Consider the following 19,272-nt stretch of genomic DNA (forward strand, 5'->3'; position numbering starts at 1 on the left):
CCGACCACTTTTCCCCGCAATATCCCCGCCTCGCTCCGCCTCATCCCCGTTTGAACCGGGGATGGATGACATGAAACGGGGATGAAGGCAGGGGTGGAGGATAGAATCCATCCCCGCCGGGGCGGGGGTGGAGACCTTGTCCCCCGCCCCGCCCCACTGTCATCCCTATTGAAAATCGTTGAAGTAGAGACATCTGATTTGTATGAGCAATTGCGTAATGAAAGACTTAATGATTGTGAACAATTCTAATATTTATTAACACACTCAAACAATTGAAAAATTGCTTTGGGTAAAAGGTTTAATGATCTGCCATACTGCCATGAGTTTTTGAAAGATTATGTGATCAGAAATAATTATAAAGCAAAAATCTTAAATAGCTGCAATAACAATCATTGTCATATGCAGAAGAAAGAATGTTCATATGACAGTTGATTGTCCCTAAAAGATTATTTGTACAAAGGTATGCGAAACAAGTTTCTTTCAAGTGAAAATGTATGACATCAAGCATACATATGGTGGATTACTAGGCAACTTTGTAGTGAAGTTTCAAGTATTATTCACAAATACATGCATGATAACTCGAAAACAACTCTAAGAGAAATAATGAATGATATCAGTCTCGAGAAAAGTGTGAAGTTTACTTACAAACAAGCATGACGTAAACGAGAATGCACTAAGATGTGATTCATTCAAATAGTCTTTTAAGATGCTTACCGCCTATTTAGATCATCTCATGAATGCCAACCGATGATCGCTAGGGTATATTAAGATCGATTTAAATAAAAGTTCTTATTCTCCCGGCCAAGTATAAATGTGTTTTTGAAAGGATGTCCTCAAATTCTTATGATAGATGACACATTCCTAAAAGAAATGTATGCGGGTATATTGTTTTCAGCCTATAGCATTTTTTGTCATCGAATCTGACAAATATTCAGATTTGATAGATGTCTGAATCCAATTACATGTAAAAAAATGGGATATGGTTGAGCTTTTCACAAGGCAAATTCAAAACTGAATCAGTTTAGCCAAAATCCAATTTGAATATGATATTAGTGACATCTATCCAAATCTGAACTGTTTTCATCCCTATGTTTCAGGTTAACAATCCAAACTTTTATCCGACTCAAGATGAGAATACATGTTCAATAAATAAATAAATATTATCTATCTATCTATATATATATATATATATATATATATATATATATATATATATATATATAGAGAGAGAGAGAGAGAGAGAGAGAGAGAGAGAGAGAGAGAGAGAGAGAGAGAGAGAGAGAGAGAGTTTACCGATCCTGATTCTCACCATGCAAAGCCAGGACTGGGTGTAGCCTGCTTAAGCCAGGTCCAATTGGACACAGATGGGGACCCGGTATCAGCACCTTTAATTTGGATCATGGTCCTTAACCAAAAATGGTTCCGACAAGGTTCAGCAACCTAATCGATACAAATCAAGTTAGCTCGACCCGTTTATAAATTCTGAGTTGAGCCTCCCCTGCTTTCATATAAAAACGAGAGGGCCGAAAGGGCGCGAGAAACAAAAGCCTTCGCTCTCGAAGAAGAAGAAAAGGAGGGAATGGAAGAATACACGGTGGCGAAGCGTCCATGGGGTTTGCAGAGAGGTAGTTATCTTGGAGACATCTCTGCTCTCTGCCTTCTCCACGTCCCCACGATCTCTTCCCTCCCTTTTCTCCTCGCCGGTACTCTCTTTCTCCTTTTCCTTTCGCTCCTCTTAGTTCCGATGGCTTCGAATGCTTGCTTGAGTACTAAAACTGTTATCTTCGGAGAGTTTTATGAGCGTTCGTAACTTTACGTTGAGTATTGTGTGAGGGGCTGTGCTGTGGGGTCGCTGATTGTTCCTTTATCTCTTTGTTTGATAGTCCTTCATCGAGGAACCCCATGGAATAGGGTTATGCGCAAATGAAGGTTTGTTTAGGCATGTTCAGCCTAGGTGAAAATCAGGTTAGTACGTCGTGTCCGATTGAAGCGTGAATATTTAGATTCGAATAGCTTCCAAGCAGGAGTTTGCGATGGTGAAATGGATGATTGGTGTTAAACAGCTTCTGATGCGAAGGTTTCAGTGTGAAACAGGGGCAGAGCCAGAAATCTAAACTAGGGTGGGCACAAACGCACTATAAAAAAATATTTCTATACTTAATGCTAATTGAAAAAGAAAATCACATAAAACCCCAAAACCATAACTACACATTCATGTCATGAAAAAAAATCAAAACCCTAATTTCCACAAACATCATAAATTATGCATTTATGCTAATTGATCGAAAAAACTAGGGGTGGCAATTGGGTCGGGTCGGTGGGTCAGAATACCTCAACCCGAACACGACCCGTTTATTAAACGGGTTGGATGTGGCAAACACAAACACGATCCGTTTATTAAACGGGTAACCCGACACGACACGGTTAACCCATTTAATAAATGGGTCGGGTAGACACCCGATTACACGACGTCGATAGGGGTTTTCGAGTTTTTTTCTGGTAGCTGCCGACACATAACCCCTTTTGTTGGAAAGGGGTTTTCTGATAGGATGCTCGCCGGGGCTCACTGCCTTGCCGGCGGTGTCCTATGTCTCACCGGGGTTCATCGTCGTGCCGACGAAGTTTGCTGTCGTCAAAGATGCAGAAGGAGCTTTTCCTCTCTTCGGTCTCAACGATGGCCGACCATCAGGCTGCCGTCGATGGAAGGCTCCAAGGACCTCTTTCAGAGGCCGACATCGCAGGGTTGTCGGATGGTCGCCGGTAAACGACGTGGGTCACCAAGCATTGGCCGACGTTTTCTTCCTTTGACCCCGATCATGATGCTAATGGGGGACAGTTGCCATCGTCAGTGGCCTTTCGGCTGGCTGTCGGTGCCGGTGACCTCTGGCTGCCGCTCAGGCGACATGGGTTGGCTATTGCCCTCTTGCGGGTTGACGGGTTCGTGTAAACGGGTTGACCCGCCCGTCTAACCCGTTTATTAAACGGGTCAAATGGGTTGGCGGGTTGGCATACCCTAACACGAACCCGACCCGTTTAATAAACGGGTTAGGCGGGTCGACCCGTTTACGACACGAACCCGTTTAAGCCAAACCCTAACCCGGCTAAGAAGCGGGTTGGCGGGTCGGGTCAGATTTTGCCACCCCTAGAAAAAAACTCTAATATTCTAACCAAAATCAAATCACACAATATTCATGGATTCTTGCCTAATGGTAATTAAAACCAAAAACAGAAAAACCTTGAAATAATAACTAAATATTTATGACATTCTAAAAAAATCAAATCAAAAGGCTAAATCCTAACAAACATCATACATAGATATGGTAGTAGAGGAAAAAACTAAGTAAATATTCATATCATTTGAAAAACTAACATAAAAAGCTTAAATCTGCACTCATTAACTTAAATCTGCACTCATTAATGGAATCATGCTTAATGATAAATTAAAAGAAGAATGGCAAAAACACCCTAAAACCCTAATTAAATATTCATGTCATTTGAAAAAATTCCAAATCGTTACCCTAAATCCTAAAGACAATTATAGATTTATGCTAATTGAAAAAGAAAACAAAACCCCTAATATTCTAACGAAAATCACGCATTCATTATTCATGCCAAATGCTAATTAAAAACATAGAAACCCTAAAACCCTAATCAAACTTTCATGATATTAAAAAAAAGTAAATCAAATACCTAAACCCTAACAAACATTAAACGTTATGCTAATTAAAAACAAGAACTAAAATAAAACACTTATCAAGAATTTATCAACGATTCATGGAATAATTAAAAAAAATGGAAACAACTAAGAAGAAGAAGACCCAACCATCGAGCTACCGAGGTTTGTATCTAAGAAGCCATCGGATGCCGAACAACCAAAGGCAGAGAGAGAGAGAGAGAGAGAGAGAGAGAGAGAGAGAGAGAGAGAGAGAGAGAGAGAGAGAGAGAGAGAGAGAGAGAGAGAGTTGGGTCAGGGCGGGTGGGCACATGCCCACCCTAACCCTAATGTGGCTTTGCCCCTGGTGTGAATGGATTTCTAACTTGTATTATGCATCTAATGAATGTACAAAAAAAAAGATTTTTTGGAGTGATTCTTATGTGTTTTATGTTTTTCTTGTTTCCTTTTTTTTTTCTTTTGGGTAGTTAAACCATGCTCGCAGGAGTTGCAAGTGGTTAGGGAAACAACAAGGGGCGTTAGTAACAATGTTAGAAGGAAGCCAAACATTTATCTGTATTATGTTGTTTCAGGGATATTGGGGAGTGAAACAATAATACCATGTTGGAGGCAATATCAGGGTTACCGGAAGTGCCTATAGGTGGGGAAGTGCGCTTCCCCAAAATGCATTTCGAAAGCGTGAAACACCGTGCTTCCAAACCGTCAGGGGAAGCACTATTTTAAAATAGGAGGTGCACTTCCCCCGAATTGGAAACACGCTTCTATTAAAGGGGAAGCTCACTTCCTAATAATGGGGAAGCTTGCTTCCCAGTAATGGGAAGCTCGCTTCCTATTAAAATGACATTTTAGCCCTCATTAACACGCTTTTTACCAAAAGAAACATAACAATGAAATACCTTTTTTTAAAGGGTATACTAGTCTTTTGGGCATTATAAAAGGGAAAGTCGATGCCCTATTTGAGTTTCCCAAATCTTTTTCTCCCTTGTTCTCGTTCTCGACCTATGACACAGTGACGACCTTCGGCGACTGTCAGCAGGCTCTAGTGACCTCCGAAGACCATGGGTGTCTTTAAGATCTTCAGGTACACCCGTCTCTCTTTCTTTCACTCTCCTCCGTCTCTTTGTCTCTCACTCTCTTTCCCTCTGTCTCTCACTCTCTTTCCCTCTGTCTCGCTTCTCTCCGTCTCTTTGTCTCTCACTCTCCTCTCCCTCGCTCTTTGTCTCTCTGACTCTCTCTCTCTCTCTGCGATCATTTTCGATTGACTAGGTTTTTGATTGCTAGAAAAGGGACCAACCCACTCTCACCTCCCTCTCTCTTTCCCTAAAAAGGGGCCAACCAATTGGCCCCTTTTCTGGCATTTCCTCCCTCTCTCTAGCTGAAGCTCCCCCTTTCTCTTTTTAGTTTTTGTTTTTGGATGGATTTTGTTTGAGAAGTGTTATTTAGGTACTGAATGCATCTTGATCACTTCATATTTTTCTTTTCTCCCGTGTTTTTGGATCTTGTTTCTTGTGATGATCATGGTATGAGTAAATATCATGGTTGATCTTATTTATATGAACTAAATATAATAACTTGCTGCAATATGAATTATATATCGCAACAGGAATATGAATTATATATATTTTTTGATGTATTATTTATTAAATGATTGCAACAAGATGCATTTGTTAGATGGTTGCCTTGCATACATGATTCAATATTGAGATTAATAGATCAACTTTAATGTTATCTAATCATGTTTTATTTTGTCAATGATAATATAAATCTTATATTTTGAAAAATATACATTTGGCTTCCCTTTCGATTCCTATTCGCTTCTCTTTTGCTTCTCACTCGAATCCTAGGTCACTTTCCTCTTCGTTTTCCCTTTGAATCCTTGTTCGCTTCCCCTCTCACTTCCGAAATGATTCCTAATTTACTTCTAAGTCGTACCGCGCTTTCCCGCATCCTAAAAATTTAGAAGTGCCTCGCTTCCCGCTTTTGCTTTCTCTTCCCGAATAGCTTCCCGCTTCCCACTCCTGCTTCCTCGACTGGCAACTCTGGGCAATACCATGACCACTTTCCATAGCAGCATTACAATATTAACCAGTGGAAATGGTTGGAGCTAAACATTGCAACAATGAGTGAATTTTTAATGGTTTGCAAGTGTGACTGGTACATGCTCAAAGTAATGTATCCGTAACTTGGACACTATTAGGACCTCCATAGACAAATCTTATTAATTGGGATATACTCAAAATAATGTGGTTTGAAGTGGATATCTCTCAGGGAGGTGGCATAGAATGGAAGCACATTATGTCGAGCAAGAGTCATGGAGATGGATCGAGAATGACAAGATCATGGGTCAGAATTAGAAAATTATAGAAAGGAGTAGCAAGGAAAATAAATAACAAGAAGAAGCTTGGCCAACCAAATGGCATGAGTTGGCCAAAGATGGAGAAGATTGATGTCATGTTAATGAGAAAAATAACAGGAAAAAGAAGGTTAAAAGGGAGAAAATATATTGAGGACAAAGGAGATAGTTGAATATGATATAAGAGAGAAAAAGGAGGAAAAAAAAGAAATCTCTAAAGAGAAGACAAGGGGTGACATAATTCTTTTTTTGTGGCCTTTTTGTTTAGTGTGCTGGATTGGAAGGGTAGAGAGTCAGAAAAGAGGGGAAATAGTTGGGTGAAAGACAAGAGCCTTCAATGGAAATTCTAATTTGTGGAAAAAAGGCAATAGTGGAAAAGTGAATAAAATTGAGCACTTTGGACATGACATTGTAATACACATAGAATGCTTGCGAAGTTAGAGTGATGAGGGGCTAAAAAATGATGCAAACTCCAAACAGAAAAAGCAAAAACTAAATAGCAAATCTCAAATGGAGGAGAGAAGATGATGTGGAGTGGGCATGTGATGTAATTAGTGAAGTAATGAAAAAAGTGAGAAATTTTATCCATTCTATCGGACATTGATTTTTTTAGTGACGATATTTGCTCGTGATGTTAGATGCCAAATAAGTTGAGCATGCTGATGTCAAATGCAGAGACGAAGGGGTCATTGGATGGTTAGATGCACTATCATGACTAAGGGATCTTGGGTTTGAACCCCACGCAGATTATTCCCTTGCTTGCCTATCCCAAAAAAAAATGTAGAGACAAAGGGAAGAAAAGCAAAGAAAGCATAGTATAAATCAAGGTTGTATGTATCGTACAATACAATAAAAAAATCGATACGATACACACTCTTATCGTGATACTAGTGCATATTGTACATGTATGGTACGATACAGAGTGTATCGTACAATACACCTTCGACGTACTTTAAAAAAGGCCGAATCATAAATTTTTCCTTTTGGATTTTAAATACCTCTTTAGGGTTGACTCCCTCATTTGTGTAGAAGCCATTAGAGGGGTATTCACGCACCTTAGGAGTCATGCGTGTGATTTGGGGGCCGATCCGGGCGCAAGGGAGAGGACTTTTGCGGTTTGCTCAAGTAAGAGTGCATTTTCACCGAATTTTCACTCAAGGAAGTGAGATAAGGAAAAAAATACTCCTTCTTTGTTTCATTTGTGTATGATTGAAGTTGAAGAAGGGTAAGCTTCCTTCTTTTTTGATGTTTTTAGATGATATTACTTTACTTTTACTTTTTTTACTTTTAATCCCATTTTTTGTGCCCTTGGAACTCAAAATTTGTCCTTAAGTGTGCTATTGAGCATTATTTTATATCTTTATTGTGATTAGATTTAGTAATTCATGCTCTAGGAGTTGATGGAGGGTGAAAGTCTTGGAGGATAACTAACAAAGGATCCTACATTGAAATATTGTATACCAGTTGACCTGAAAATGTTTTTGAAATGAATAGTGCAGTGTAACTTTTGTGGTTTTGTAATGCATGAAGGATTATATAGATTTTAATGTCATGTTGTGGGACATAAAAACTCTACCGTAAAATTACGTACACATCGCATTCTTACTGATATTTGTGTTGAGTATAGAAGATGATAAAAGAAAGCTACAAGTACGTGCAACATTTGCGGGAGAGAAATTGCTAGAGGTGGTCTCTGATTCATGAAGATGACCCATCATCATCTTAAGCCACTGAACAATGCAATAAATGAAGAAAATCATTGAGTTGAAGTTTAACACTGAAGATGACTTTTATTATATATTTCTGAACTTTAGCTTTATGCCTTTTCCCTTAGCATGACATTCTGTAACTAAAAAATGTAACTTTAACTTTTGCACTGGGTTATGAAAACTTTGTGGCTTTTGAATGTATTATTATTTTATCTTAACATATTGTATTTATGGTGATTAGATGCGTGGCCTTTGCACAACCAATGCATGGCTGTTTAATGTTTAAGAACATATCTATGTTTAGTTAATCTTATTATATAAAGAAATTATGTTATTGTATTATATGTTTTTTTTGTTTTTTTAGATTTTAAAGATATTTTTAGTGAAATTTATGATTTTTTATGATACGATACCATACATATCTTACTTTGGGCATACTTACAACCTTGATATAAATAATTAGCAAAGTGAAGAATAGTAATATATAATGTACATACCAACAAAGATCATGTATGGAAGTAGGGTTCAAGTTATGGCTGTTGTAACTAGCACATTTATAAGTTGCTATTTGTTTATGACGTGTCTGGAAGGGAGCATAATAAGTCAGTCATTTTTTTGGGGTTGAATCCTTTGGTAAATGGCATAATCAGTAAGTATTTTTTCGGGTGCATTACAATCCTTTGGTAAATATGGGACTTTCAAAAATTTGTCACTCAAATGCTTGTATGTTAGTTAATTACAGTTGATTGTTATCATCTTTTTTATTTTTACGCCTATTAGAAACCAGCTTTTGCATTTCGAATAACTAGAAAGGACAATATGTTTCTTCATGACCATTGTTGAATGTGACCATACTTTGTTGATGAATGCACATTTTTCTGATTTTGATTGCATTAATTATACTTCAGTAAAGAAAGGAAAACAAGTATTTTGTTAGATCCTTGCCGAATTTGTGGTTAATTGCTTGTTTTGTTTCTTTTCGTTATGCAGGAACCGGTTCACAAATTCTTCTTTATGATGTGGGAACAAGGAAAATATTGAACTTGTTCAATGTATTTGAGGGTATCCGGGTGCATGGAATTTTCTCCAGTGCTCTTTCATATTGCAAGGAATCTTCAAAATGTTTTTTCAGAATTGCTGTATATGGAGAAAAATGTGTTAAGCTCTTCCACTTATTTTTTGACTCTGAATTGAATTATAAGTGTCTGAATGATGCGTATGCTGAACTGGTGCTGATTCATTCATTGCCAAAATTTGGTCATTGGGTTATGGATGTTTGCATCTTGGAGGTACTAATATCTGCCACATGTTATCTTGGCTTTTGGTCATTCCTTTAAAGATATGTTTCTATTTTCCACTAGGTTGTTTCCTATAGGACTGTTTCTGATTTCACATGCATGATGGTGGTTTCGTAGGTGGATGATATTGGTACTTGTGATAATGATAAAGAAAGCTATTTAGCAGTAGGACTCAGTGACAACTCTGTTCACCTTTGGGATCTCCATGTGGCTAAGCTAGTTCTTGAAGTGCAGTCTCCTGGTAGATCTTATTTATCTTTTCTGTCAAGAGTTTTTAGACTAAAGCCCATCATTCTATTGCTTGGCATTTTCTCTGAAGCATGGTTGTTACTGGTCCTATGGAGGAGCACTTGACCTTAATAAGTTCAAAGTGAATGAGAGTTTCATTCAGATAGCTGCATCATAGAGGTTATTAGGGAACCTATTTTGTAAAATAAGTTTTACTTTTACTTTGTATTTCTTGTTTCAAGCTTAAATATGCATGTGATATAGCTTGTCTTTTTATTGGTTACATCTTTTTGTTGTTTTAAGTCATCTATGTGGTCCTCTTCGTCCACTACACTTAACTTTGTCTGAGTTTGTTCTTTACTTTCAACCATGGACTTATGCACTCTCCAATATGCTGCAAAGTACTATTAGTTCTCCATGTCTTCTTAAGAAAACTGAACATCAACATCAAGTACATTTTTTTTTTTCAAAACTTGATTCTTCTATTTCCTAGCTTTCCACTAGAAAGTATTAATAACCCTTCGTATTTTATAACTTTCCTCACGTTTGTCATATGCCATATTAATTGAAGTAGCAAAAGGGAGATATTGGAACTATGCCCCAAATAACACCTTGTCTACCTTGTCTTGCTCTGGAAATTGTTCATGGTCATAACACCTGGAATTTTATTAACTGAACTTTCAAAACTTCATGTTGGTCTGCTTCCCCATTATTGCTCTGTAAATGTGACTAGGAGGGCAGATGTTTGTATTAAAAAAGCATACTACTTGTCATTAGATGCATAGAAGGAGATTTGGTAGCAAGTGTACGACACCTCAGAGTTTGCATCATTGAGATGGGAGTCGGTTGCTTTAAGTTGGTCCTTTGTACTGTTTATCCAGTTTACATCCTTGAGTATGGCCAATATACTCTACGGATATGCACTGAAACAAATTCAAATGGAACTTGCATGGGCATCTATTTGTGACTGTACGATAAATTTTTTTGGTGTAAAATCAGGTAATAAATTAAAGAACAAATGAAAGATTGTGAAACAGGTTTCAAGCAAGTGGTGAATGGACGAATAATAAGAAAACAAAGCAAAAACATGATTAAACAAATGAAGAAAAAACAATGTGATTTAAACAAAATGGATAGATATAGAAAGATCATGAGAGAATATTGATCTTATTTTTTGAAAGGGAACACGTGCTTATAATCTTGTAGAAATCCTTATATTTAATGATACTATACTTTTTTAAAGAATGCACAAATTGGATGGGCACAGGCTTTTATATATATGTATAATGCAAATTTTGTTGTTCCACTTTGTAGTTGCTGTATATTATTTCAATTTGGATACACACATGATTATTTTGATTTGGACACACTTTTACATGCATTAAACACATTCATGCATACATACATACATACATACATACATACATACATGTGTTTCTGTGCATGTACATGTGTACAAGTGTGTGCATGCATGCATGTGTGTGTAAAAATGTATTTCTTGTGCCCCATTTTGGTCCTACCTTCATCATTTATCCACTTTGAGTTGTTTGATCTACTTTTATTGGAGACAGTCCATGTCCCACTAAGAAGGGAAAAGGTTTTGATATGTTAAATTTTAAGTAATAGTTTGAAATTTTGTTCCATTTAAACCTAACTGCACATCTTTCCCAAAATCCTTTCTGCCTGTCCCTAATATTCCTCTTTTTTGCTATTTCTCTAGACCCCAACCGCAAAATCCCTATCTTGATTTGTTTACTTTCTCATCATCTTCCTTCATCTATTCTACCTTCTGTCTTCTTTTTATGGATTATCTTGCTTCTGAAGGCAATCCCGAGAATTTTTGAAGTTCATACAATATCAGTCTATCTACCTATTGCTGATTTGCTTCTCATGAGTGTGGATCCCATTGACCTGTCCAACTATTCAGTATTCCCATGATCTTCCTCCCTTGAGAAGTTTCACGTCAGCTCATATGCTGAATGTATATGTAGGTGTTGTTAACAACACAACCTGTAATGGTCATAAAGAAGTCCTCAAATTTATCATGCTGTAACAATTTCAAAATGCTGTGCAGTGCTTTGTATTGGATAGCACTTGTAAGGGAATGTGTCATTTTATGCCAGGTATATTTGCATTTTTTCAATTGTACTTCATTGCAAAGAAAAATTTAGTAACAAAAACAGTTGCTTGTGTTATAAATTTAGTATAACGCTCATGGTAATTCCATCTGATGAAGCATTGCAATATTTCACTTTGAAGTTCATTGGTGTCTGTCTATATTTCTATATGCATGTGAAACCTAGAGCATGCCAAGAAAATGTATCATGGTTCATTATCATAACAGATGCAGTCACACAATTCATGCACACACACACACAAACAAGCTGATATTCCAGTTCTAGTTCATGCCTTTGATGCTTGTTTTTGGGTATTGTAATCAATCAGTTGCTACACTAGGTGTAAGTTCCTTTTATTTGCTCATGAATTTTTGCAGACAAATGCCTTCTGTATTCTATGAGATTTTGGGGCGACAACCTGAAATATCTTCGGGTTGCATCGGGCACCATCTACAATGAGGTGACATTCTTTTTTTGAACGAATACAATGAGGTGACTTGTCACATATCTCTGCTATATAGTTAGTTAAGTGTACTAGAGAGCTTTATCTATCTGGCTTTAGCTCATGTTTCAATATAAGTTTTTGAAATATTGTTGTTAGTTGCAGAAATACAAATTTTCTTGGGTTGTCTTTTCCTTTTTGTGATTGGACACTCTCAAAATGATTTCTTAAAAGTTGGTGACTCTTGCAAATGTTAGTTGTGTTGTTGAATTCTGCTTTGTAAGGTGCTCCTAGGAGATACTGTAACGCTCCAAAATCATGGACTTGAAACCTTTTATGAAAAAGGTTGAAAGCTTTGAAATCAATCATTTATCAGAGTTTAAAACAGAAGTTCAGCGGAAGATCAGGTTCAAAACAGCAAGTCCCTAGACCTCGGGCGCATTACAACATAAATGCAGACTTTTCCTTATAAACTGATTTGCAACTCAAATATATATTTTATTGAAATGAAATGAAGAACCAAGTTTTGATAATACAATTTTAGAAATCCAGAGTTCTAATTAAAAGAGATGCTTTCAAAGAGACTTTATACCACATCTATCAAAAGTGTCCCCAGGAGCGCAACGTCGGGAAAGGGCATTGCCTTGAATGCATCGCGTCATCGTGCCATCGCAAGCTGTCTCAACCTGTCCACCACCTGCCCATGCAATGTGTCAGTCCCACAACAGACTAGTAGGGGTGCAAAGGACAAGAAAGAACAAAGGCTGCAATAAGCAAGATAAACGCTAGATCAAGTAGGAAAAGCAAGACTAGCCGATCTAACAAAAGTAATGTAGAGTGAGCAAAGCTCTAGTAAAGCAAACAACTAAATACAAGAGCATGAAAGATCGTAATGCTAAACAAGCAACTATAGCAATCCCACAGATATAATAGGTGAAGAGTAACTAACTCTATCCACCAGTCAAGCAAAGAAATTGCATAAGACAAGCATTCATAAGAACACTCGTATTACATATACAAGTACTATTGGATGAAGCAGTCCATCGGCAAGTAACTACATTAATCGTAAGGCACAAGCTATTGCATCATAAGCAATTCGTAAGCTACACATGATAAGCAATCATGTGGCAGTTATATCACAATATGCAACTAGCATAATGCTAGTATAGTAAGAAATTGACTAGTGTGAGAAGCTAGGCATTACTTAGCAGAATTGCGCTAACCAACAAGGGTAACGCCTCGGCAGGCCTACATAGCTCAACGAGTAGCGCACTAAACTACTGAGCTAACAAGCAAGCAAGCAATGCACGTCACTGATAGAAATCATGGGTTCCTTTCTTCATCTACAGGCAACAACACAACATGGGGATAAAGAACGTGGCTGCAACAAAAATCCCTAATCAGGGTATTCAATTTTGCTTCTCTGATTAAATACACACAGATACAATAGCTTTTCACTCCACAGTTCATGTGATAAATCGACTGCCCATGAGTATATTAGAGAATAAGTCACCATATTTTTCTCTATTCGGCACACAACCTGATTATCATGAATTACGTGTGTTTGGGTCTGTTTGCTATGTTCACATTGATAGCTCACTAAGGCACAAGTTCCAAGATAAAGCCTTAAAATGCAAGTTTATAGGATATGCAGAAGACTACAAAGGGTACAGGTGCTATGATCCCCTGAGTAAGCGTGTCAAAATATCAAGGAATGTAGTTTTCGATGAAATGAATTTTGGTGATCAGACTGCTAATTCAACCCTTCATGCTGATAACTCAAGGCCCAACGTTGAGGTATATTACCCATGGTTAAATTCAGAACTCTTTTTCAATGGTAAAGTAGACTGTCTAGCAAATTGCAGTCAGAAGGAGACACATGAGGAATCAACCAATGAAACTCAAACGGAAGAGACTGTTACACATGACTTGGAGCCAACAAGGTACAAGGGTGTTGTGTACACCCGGCGAGAGAAAGAGCCCTCATTCATTTCTTGTACAAGTATGGACCCATTTGATCCCGCTTCACAGATGATGGATAACAGAAGATCCTCACGGATTTGACATCCGCTTGACAGGTGGGTAAGTTATAAATTTTTTTCATTGGATTTTCAGTTGTTCTTGACATCCATAAGTAAAGAGGATGAGCCCCTCATGTTCTATCAAGCTGCGATCTCTAGAAGATGGGTAGAAGCAATGAATGAATAAATGAAGGCCTTACATGAATGTGGGACATGGGAGATTGTACCTAGACCACTAAACAGAAATGTTGTTGGGTCAAAATGGGTGTACAAGATAAAGTATAAGCCAGATGGGAGCATCGAAAGGTACAAGGCTAGACTTGTAGCCAAGGGATTCACACAAGAGGAAGGACAAAACTTCGATGAAACTTTTAGTCCTGTAGTTAAAATGGGGACTATTCGCATTGTGTTGAGTCTAGCCATTAAACATGGATGGACATTGAGCTAGCTGGATGTAAAAAATGCATTTCTGCACGGGGATTTAAAAGAGGAGGTCCACATGGAACAACCCACTGGATATGCAGAACGAGACGCCAAAAAATATGTATGCAAGTTAAAGAGAGCACTCTATGGTTTGAAACAAGCTTCTCGTTCTTGGTTTGACAGTTTTTCTCTAGAGATACAAAGGCATGACTTCTCTCGGTCCCTTCTAGATCACTCATTATTTATTCACAATGAACAAGGTGTCACTACTCTTCTATTGATATATGTAGATGACATCATCATAGGGAACTGTAAAAGTCACATTGAGCGGGTGAAGAAGTTATTAAATCAGAGATTTAAGATGAAAGATTTGGGAGAGCTGCGATATTTTCTTGGGGTAGAAGTTGATAAAAGAAGTGATACACTCACCTTTACTCAACACAAATATACGTTGGACATTCTTAGCAGAGCGGGCATGACAGATTGTAAGCCGTTAACAACTCCAAGTGTCATCCATCAGAAACTGAGTTCAAAGGAAGGGGATATATATGGAGATCCCACTAAGTATCGCAACTTAGTTGGCATGTTGCAATACCTGACTTTTACTAGACTTGATATAGTATACTCGGTTAATCAGGTATCCTAGTTTATGCATGTACCTCGTATGTCTCATATGGAAGCAGTCAAACGTATACTTCGTTACCTTAAGGGTACAATTGGTGATGGGCTTGTATACAAGAAAAGAGAATTAGATCCAGGCGGGGGCCATGAGATCGTCATTTATGCTGATGCTGATTGGGCGGGTGATCTAGATGAACGACGATCAGTATCCAGTTATTGCAGTTTCATTGGACCAAACTTGGTATCCTGGTGCAGTAGAAAACAAAAGGCAGTTGCTAGGTCAAGCACTGAGGCTGAATACAGATCGATGGCTGCTGCCACGACTGAGGCTACATGGATAAGACATCTCCTGACAGAAATGGGAGAACCGATTGCTCGGTCACTGCTACTGTGTGACAATCAAAGTGCCATCAACATGTCCTTCAATCCTATCCACCATAGTCGGGCAAAGCATATTGAAATAGATCAACATTTTATTAGGAAAAAAGGTTGAAGATAAAGAGATTCAACCCATGTATGTGCCGACTGAAGAACAAGTTGCTGACATTCTTACTAAAGGGTTGACAAAGGACAAATTTTGGTTTCTGAAAGCCATGTTGTTCATGGTTCAGGACCATGCACAACTTGAGGGAGGCTGAAAAGAAGTCGTCGTTATGTATATGCAGGACCCGACCCAATTTATATATTGGATCGGGTCCAGACCCAATCAATGTATAATGTAAATTAGCATGTTGTTAAGGGGTATTTCTGTACCCTAGTATTTTTATACTCAACATATTAATTGAATGAAGGACGCAGCCACAGAGGTCTGATGCACTTTCTCTCTCTCTCTCTCTCTCTCTTTCTCTTTCTCTCTCTCACGATGACAGGTCTGCGTAGAGATCAAGGACTCCCTTCTCACAACTTCAGTCCTGCAGATATCTTCTGTTATGTATATGTTCTTTTAATTTTATTTTTTCAACTGTTTACATGTTTATACATGTCTGGTTGACCCATGTACATTATTTTGATCACGTACATGGATTAGACCAGCTGTTAACATGCTTACTCAGGTCTGATTGACTCATGTGCATTAATCTGAGCATATACATGGATCAAACCAGTATGTTGAGATGTATATTTATGCTGACCGATTCATGTACATGAATCTGATCATGTACATAGATCATACCAACTGCTGATATGGTTATTTATGCTGGCTGATCCATGTACATGAACCTGTTCATGTACATGAATCAACCTAGCTGATATTAATTTTTGTCTGGCCGATTCATAGACATGAATCAACCTTGCTGATGTAATTTACTTTTGGCCAACATTGTACTTATTTTTCTGTTCAGCTGATATGATGTTTATATATTTACTAGCCGATCCTTGTACATACCAGTTGTGGATATGTTTGTTCATGGCTGGACGATCCATGTACATGAATTTGATCATGTAAGTGGATCCAACTAGCTACTGATTTGTTGATTCAGGTCTGGCCGACGCATGTACATGAATATGATCATGTACATGGATCGGATCAGCTGTTGTTAATACATGTCTAGCTAATCCATGTACATGAACTTGTTTATGTACATGAATCAACCTAGTGGTTGACAATTTCTGCATGATCATGTATACGAATCTGACCAGTGATTGACAATTTCTACATGATCGATACATGTACATGAATCTGACCATGGATACGAATCTGATTGGTATTTGCAAATTTTTGCATAGCTGATTTACGTATATGAAGATGGTCATGTACATAAATCTGATCGGAAAATGTATTTTCTGATTTGGTATATAAATCTGATCCTAGACCGATCGGGTTGCAATTATGCATATCATAAGCATGAATCCAAAAATAATTAGATTCTTGCATGACTGTGATCATGTGCATGTTTTATTGATCGTATGCATAAATTGATTATGAATGGTGTGGTCAACAAGCTTTTATTCGCATGTATATGTGCTTGGCTAAGTATGCATTCCATTGTGTTTTGAATGTGCATTGTGAACATGAATTATGAAATCATATATGTTTATGTTCACTAAAATTTTACAATTGGCATAAATTACTTTTGAGATATGTTAGTGCTTATGTGTGAACCACTACGGTCCTGTTTAGGCCAGGAGCATGTGTTGTTCCAATGTTGTTGATTTTGTTTATGCATTGCAAAATAATTTTTAGAAATTATTGGTTTTCTAAATTTAATTACAGTGTTAAATTGTGAGGGCTAGGACCGAAATGGTATTTGCATGGTGATTTGCAAAACGGTTCTTGTGTAAAGAACTTGGAATTGATTTGAAATAGTAAAAGAAACCAAAACAGTGTAATTAATCTCTTGATTTTCCTTTCACAATGTGAGAATCTTGGATGCGGTCATGGAGGACCGTGAGGATACTAAAACTTCGTGTGCAATTGTGCCTCTGAACCCGATGTGTGGTTTACTTCTCGGTCATGATTTTAGGGAGCTTTCAGTCACTTTTCTAGGGGGTGGTGGTGTTGATTCAATTGTAGTTATTGGTATACCAAGGAAGTGACATCAATGAATGTTGATTTTCCTGATTTTTCGGCATTAGATGTTGATTTCTAATGTTTCGATTGATGATGTTGATTCCTGGTATTGGTCGAGGAACAAGTGTAGAACCTAGTAAATAAAATATAAATTATGTGTTAAGGTATAACTCAGAACCTAACTTGAACTTCAGAAATTTGTGCTCGTTTTGAGTATCCGCGAGTTTAAGGAAAAGTGGAAATTAAATTTGTGTGCATTTAAATAGGGACATGCATGCAATAACATCTCTGATAAATAACTTCATAAGTTATTCATATATGTGCATTGAATCATGCATAATTTACTGTTCAACATTAGTTCACAGATCTTTGCATATTTGATTTTGCATAATATTTGGTTGAATGCTTGAATGGTAAGATAGTTGTTGTGAGTTATTACTTGTGGTTTCCTCTGAAATTTATGCATGAATTAATTTATGCTATTCCCTTTATTGTTGATTTTTTAGAGGAATTCGTACGAGGACTTCGGTTCTTACCCATTTTCTTAAAACGGTTTTATAGGCACAAATACTCAATGATGTTTTGGATGGCTAGATGGAGAATGCGAGACTTGTGACTGGTGTTTCGGTTCTGACCAAAGCATAGGATTTTGAGATAGTCGATTTTATGTTCTTAGACTTTTTGACTTATTGATTTAATTAATGAAGTTTGATATATTACTTCAAGTTGATTCAGTGCATGAAATGGTTTGTAGTTCGGTTATATTAAATTTGTAATGTACCCCGGATCCTTGGGAGTTTTTCCGCAAATGCTTTAAAAAAATGTTCTATTTTTCGAGGGTCAGTTGGGATCGTTACAATGTATGTATTTACAAAGGTGTAATATCTAATATCCATTAGAGGTATGTTGGTCATTTCACTCAATTGTAATAGAATGTGCCAATTAGGGGCACATTTGTCTTTTCTGTAACGCCCCAAAATTTCAACTTTCGAACCTTTCATAAAACAGGCAAGAGACTAAAAGAATCTCTTTATTACAGTGTTGGTTTAAGAAATAAGCGGAAGACCATCCTTTTGTTAATTTTAGAAAAGCAAGTTGACCACTTTGGGCACGTTAGCTGAAGAACCAAAACATACAACCCATGCTACTTGAAAAAGGCACTTTCATTAAAAGAAGGTTCCAAAAGTACAAAATTCGGATGTCCCAAGGAAAATCCGTTACAAGACCCAAAAACATCAGGACGCGAGCTAAGAGCAGGAAGAAGAAAGTCTTGAAGCCATCTTGCCATCGCGCCATCGCCCGTGAAGTACCTATTCATCACCTGTACCTATAGAATGGGTTAGTTTCGCAAAAAAACTAGTAGGTGCACAAGAGAGACTACAAGGAAACTGAATTATGTACATTTAATTCAGTAGATTACGCAGTTTAAAGCAGATATGTGTTAAATATGTATATGTAAATGGATATATTTCATGTACTGTATTGTACCACTGTACTGTATTGTACCACTTAACAGCATACTGTACTGTATTGTATCACTGTACTGTATTGTACCACTTGTACAACATATAAATATCAATGGAAAGGGGAGAAGATCCTATTGCCGCCCAACATTTTTTTTTTCTCTTCCCTCTTACCTCTCTCTCTATCTCTTGCTACGATAGTAAGGTGACTCCCACATCTGATTTCTCACATGGTATCAGAGCCAAGGGCGTGGTAATCACGATCATCTGGAAGGCCCCTAAGGACCTTGACGTGCGTTTTTGGGCGTTCTCAAGGAAAGTGTTTTTTCCATCTTTTCTCTGTTGTTTCTCCGTTGAATCACTATATTTCGACGTCGTTTCTTCATTTCCTCATATTGTGCATCTTTTCCTTCTT

The 19,272-nt window shown here is 37.5% G+C and overlaps 1 protein-coding gene across 2 annotated transcripts in view; it reads left to right on the forward strand.

The window, feature by feature from the left end:
- Positions 1 to 1,544: 1,544 nt before the first annotated feature.
- Positions 1,545 to 19,272, forward strand: part of LOC149820937 (Transducin family protein / WD-40 repeat family protein) — a 188,995-nt gene continuing 171,267 nt past the window's right edge. For both annotated transcript variants that reach the window (XM_089982713.1, XM_089982714.1), the window contains exons 1-4: positions 1,545 to 1,703; positions 8,726 to 9,024; positions 9,151 to 9,274; positions 11,756 to 11,838. In XM_089982713.1, coding sequence (XP_089838839.1) covers positions 1,580 to 1,703; positions 8,726 to 9,024; positions 9,151 to 9,274; positions 11,756 to 11,838 — 630 coding nt within the window. In that variant the 5' untranslated portion in view covers positions 1,545 to 1,579. The remainder of the gene's footprint in view (positions 1,704 to 8,725; positions 9,025 to 9,150; positions 9,275 to 11,755; positions 11,839 to 19,272) is intronic.

Source organism: Nuphar pumila, chromosome 12, assembly GCF_984573655.1.
Source record: "Nuphar pumila chromosome 12, dmNupPumi1.hap1.1, whole genome shotgun sequence".
NCBI classification, from domain to species: Eukaryota; Viridiplantae; Streptophyta; class Magnoliopsida; order Nymphaeales; family Nymphaeaceae; genus Nuphar; species Nuphar pumila.